The sequence below is a fragment of the Condylura cristata genome, unplaced genomic scaffold (assembly GCF_000260355.1).
Source record: "Condylura cristata isolate star-nosed mole 26May11 unplaced genomic scaffold, ConCri1.0 scaffold00013, whole genome shotgun sequence".
Classification (NCBI taxonomy): domain Eukaryota; kingdom Metazoa; phylum Chordata; class Mammalia; order Eulipotyphla; family Talpidae; genus Condylura; species Condylura cristata.
The window spans coordinates 31,766,239-31,771,142 of record NW_004567114.1 but is presented as its reverse complement, the minus strand read 5'-3'; the positions used below and the strand labels follow the sequence as shown (position 1 = coordinate 31,771,142).

Sequence of the window (4,904 nt, the reverse complement as noted above, 5' to 3'; positions counted from 1 at the left end):
ATTTCTCACTTTATAGAGAGGTGAGGTAAGCAAAAACAAGCACCAAACTGAATCTTGGTTGCAGAATTAGTAAAAGGGAGCATGGCTACGCTACTCCACCTGCAGCTCCGATTGGCTTAACACTCTCCTTTGCCACCACGCGTCACCTTCCTGGAGCCCACACGGAAGCCTGTCAGCAAGAGTCACCACACAGACCTCAGCAATGTTACTCTTGGTGATTTCACTTGATTTGAAATGGGCAACTCTGGTTCTGTTCAATGCCAAAGAAACCAGACTAACAAACACAATTCGAGGCAAAAGATCTCACATAATTTGATTTAGGTAAACTGATTCCTTGCACTCCAGGAACAAAGAACCACTGGGGTTTCTTCCACCTTAGGGTCACTGTTCAATAAGATGACACGTACTACTAAAAAAAAAAATGAAATTTTTCTTTACCATCTCTGATATTCCCTTTGCATGTTATCATTCAGGATTCTTATTTGCTTTCGGTATATTTCCTGTGTCGCTCTAAAAGCAAAAAAAATATATTGGATTTTGCCTTTGCGGGTGCTGTTAGGATACATAAAATTCTACCATCTAATTGGAAGACAAAATAAACCTTGTCACATAACTAAAAACATTAGTTACAGCCAAAAAGATAAACAACTACAATTTTGTGCAACTGAAAATAGCTTTTTAAGTATTGAGATGAATACCTAAGGAAGGTAGCAAAGAACAGATTCAGGGAAGGTACATGAAGAAGGTTAATTTGTTAAAGAGGGAAGATGGATGGCCAGACTGGAGGTGCAAAGGGTGTCATCACTGGAAAAGGGGGAGCTAGTCGGGAGTGGGGTGACTTTGGCAGGCTTGCTGTATACAGGCTTGCTGTATACATGAGCAGGAACACCACAGCAATGATGAGTGAAAGTCAACAAAAGTGTGAGCGTCTCTGCACTCTGGATTAAGGTCTTATTTGCTATGGGGTATATTCAGAAAGTCATAGAGATTCTTAGACTGAGGGGAAGTATTAAGAATGGAAGACTTTCTTGTGGTAGGCTGGATAGAAATATGAAGACTAACAGAGGTTTTAGAAGTCTTTATCAGTTTTACTCCATTTTTTTTTTCCTATTAAGGGCTTTGTGGACAAAAATAAGTTGAAGCTCACATATATCTTTTGAAAGATAGAACTATTCATAAATAAGACCAAATATGAAAAGACCGTTAAATAAACCAGAAGCACAACTGTGCTCACACGCCTTCCTTTATTTGAAAGCAAAGTGTAAACTATCCACTTCCTATCTAAATAGATCCAATATCACCCTTGGAATTATATGGTTCTTCAAAGTTAGCCCCAGATTAACTATTTACATATTGAATTTATCCATAGAGGGGTTGAACTAATTTAACAATAAAATACTATAATAATAGGAAAACTCCCAAATGAATAGCAATACTGAGCCAAAATTTGGCCCTGAATTTCCTGGTGACCAGAGTAATGATGATACAGTTGGTTATAAATTTACTTTCTTCATGGGGAAAATGTAAAACTATTAATCCCAAATCCATTTTCCTGCTTATTCATACAGAATGAGAGATTAGACACTTATAGTATAGTATTCTATGGTATAGAATACAGTATGGTATATGGAATATAGTATAGTATTCTTACAGTATAGTATAGTATTCTTACAGTATTCTAGATTTCTGGCAGTTTGTACCAAATTTTATCGCTACCTATTTGAGTTCTATAATCCAGTCTCTTTGTTGTCCTATACTTAGGTCATGGAAAAAATCACATCTGGAAGAATGACAAAGACAAATATGGTAAACTAGAAAAATTTGGAGAAGTTGGTAAGAATATATGGGAATTCTTTATACTGATTTTTACATTTCATTGTTGAGTCTAAAACTGATTTTTCCCAGCTTTATTGCAATATAATTGACATATAACATTGTATAAATTAGTCAGATATTTTAAGTGGAAAAATCCAATTCTAGAATAGTACAATATAACTTTTAGTTATAGTACAATATAACTCATACACATATGCAAATATATCTATTTGAAGGCAGAAAGAGCAAACTGTGAACAGCAATATCTTTGTGGAGAGATAGATTAGCATCAGTTTTATTCTATAAGTTACACATTTCTATACTGGAAATTAAAAGTCAGGTACAACCTTTACATACTTCTTTAATTAGAAAAATGACAATGATTTAGAATGGCGAAATGAACCTCATAAGGGGTTGGTATTGTAATGACATCCAGGAACAATCCACTTTTGTGTCCAGTGTTTTGATAGAACTTAACACTGGCCTTTCATTTCAATGAAAGGTTCAATGAGAGTGAATTTTCCAGACTGCAAAACAGAATTCATAATAAAACTGACTTCTAGAATACATTAGAAATTAACTTAGATTTATTTTATCATTTATCAGTGAATGCAGAGACAAATGAAAATTCAAAATTCTGAAGATAACAAACATACCTCAGAAGGTCTTTCAATGTGACAAGTCCTTCTTCCATATTTTTGATGTCTACTTTTCTTTTTAATAGAAATTGCTCTTTCTTAGTCATGAACTCCAGTTGCTTTTTATTTCTATCATGAAGAGACAGAGCTATCATATGTTGAGATTCAAATAATTGCTTTTCATGCTTTAGCGTGAGAAAATACGTAATCACAAATAAGAACTTAAAAAGCAGTTTGGAAAGTTCAGTTCATAAATGATTCACCAAATAAAGTAGCAAAAATTAAAAACAAAGTCTTTTTGCCAGTAGTGACTAAATCTAAACTTAGGAAAATTTCCAAGCTATGGGAAGAACCTAACTGTAAAAGTAACCATGAGACAAGAACAATTCTCTAGTACTGCAGCCCTCTGTGTGCCAAGTCTCTCATGCATTGGTCAAGTCTGTCGAGTTCTTGTGAGGTAATGGAGTCACATGAAGTTTGATTACTGTACCCTGCAGCATGACCTTGAAAAGAAACATCACTGGTGGAGGTGGCTTTGTTTCACCACCCATAACATGGGCATCACAATGCCTCTCTCCCAGACAAGGATTAAATAAGAAGTGATCAAGACAGGGTCAGGCACCCATGAGGTATTTTATAAAAAGTGGTTATTTTTCTCTCCAGCTTGCATAGAGAAAACTAGGAGTGCAAGGTTTTGTTTGTTTCCCAAATTGATAGGAATATGACTATAAAAGAAAAGTACTTTATCTGAGTAGCTTGTCTTCTTCAAGACTGCTGTGAACTGAATTGTGTCCTTCTTATACACTGAAATCTTAACTCCCAATGATATGCCTTTGGGGATGGGGATCTTTGGAAGAGAATTAAGTTCAGATATGGTCCCACCTTCATCATGGGATTTTAAGAAAGGTTTCAGAAGCATTCCTCCTTCCTTACCCCCATGCCCACTGGAGGTCACAGTGAGAAGGCAGCCTCGACAAAGTGAGAAATTAACTTAGTCAGACCACCTAGTCAACGGTGTTTTGCTGGTGACTCAAGCTGAAAATAAAAACCAGTTAAAGGTAGTAAATGTTTTAGTGATATAATTATTTGTCATTGGCATACTTTATGATTCAAATGATAACAGCTTTGATCCAAGTAAAGTTATTGTGTGAAACCTACTGTAATTCTCAGTAAGCTGCTCAGTTGAATGAGATGAAATAATTGCAACAATTCTCTGCAGCCTAACTGCTTCAACCATGAACAAACTCAGCTTCACCTAAGAGGGCTGAACACTAATTGCACTTGCATGTGATTTAATGACAAAGCTTCAGAGAGGTGGAAGAGAGGTGAGTTAGGTGCGATAAAAGCAGAAGGTGGGAAGGGCTTCTGAGAGACTAGCCAAGCGGAGACTGGGAAGGTTGAAAAGCACAGAATTGGAGAGGAAGATATGATACAGTGGGGAATGTCTGAGAGGCCGGATGACAAGGGGTGGTGATCAAATAGAGTCTCATGGGTAGTGAAGATAAGCATTTCTTTGGATACTCCCCCAGTCTCTGAGCCAGTTCTTGACAAATGCAGATCTCATAATTCTCAACATAGTCTCAATGGTAAAATTGTCTTTTTTTTCTTTCAAGAATCTAACTTAAAAGAAAAAAACATACATTTGATGCTTATGGGTTTGGTCTTGCCCAGATGAAGAAACCATTACCCACTATTATAGAGGCAAACTAGAAGTGTATTTACTTATAATCAGATAAAGATTACTTAGTTCTTGTCAATATATAATAAAACAAGGATAAGCCTAAGTGGAAAGTCACCATTTTGAGAGCAATGGCATCACCCCAAAACTATAGCATGCTGCTTCATAGACAGAAACATACTCTTCAGCTAATTTCTGTTTCCGCACAAAATCATTTTCTTCTTCCTTTAAGACAATCTTATATTGTCTGGTTACAGTATTTAATTTCTCCTGTAGTTCTTTGTTATCAGAACGAGCTTGTACCAGTTTTTCTGTTATCTAGAAAAAAAGATCAACAAATATTCTTACTCAAAACCTCTGACTCAGTCTTATGCTTGCTTCTGGTAAAATATTTCTATTTTAGGACAAAAATAGCATACCCATCAATGTTCTGAGTGAGTTAAGAGTTTTGGGCTTGCATGTCTCTACTGAATTATTTCAAAAAGGCAAAGAAATTAAGTTTATTATGAATGGTGGGTTAAGTTCAACTAAGCCAGCTGACACTCACGAAAATAGCTGAATACAAAGAATATATACATAGAAATAGCAAGATAATGGGGAAATATATGGCTTAATTTGAAAGTAAGAATCTAGAGTGGTAATTCTAGCAAACAAAACTCCTTTTGCCTAGAGAACTTAAAATGATAAGGAGTGAACCACTTGGAAAATGAGTTTTGTTTCCTTTACTTGACAAAGGGGTCAAAAGTCAACAACTCAGAATTCATCCAGGTACT

At 35.7% G+C, this 4,904-nt stretch overlaps 1 protein-coding gene across 1 annotated transcript in view; it reads right to left on the bottom strand.

Annotated features, from left to right (window-relative positions):
• Window positions 1–4,904, bottom strand: part of CCDC175 (coiled-coil domain containing 175) — a 50,274-nt gene that overhangs the window by 23,447 nt on the left and 21,923 nt on the right. The window contains exons 9-11 of the mRNA XM_012724402.1: window positions 4,313–4,449; window positions 2,472–2,582; window positions 439–510 (exon numbers count right to left, since the gene is read on the bottom strand). Coding sequence (XP_012579856.1) covers window positions 439–510; window positions 2,472–2,582; window positions 4,313–4,449 — 320 coding nt within the window. The remainder of the gene's footprint in view (window positions 1–438; window positions 511–2,471; window positions 2,583–4,312; window positions 4,450–4,904) is intronic.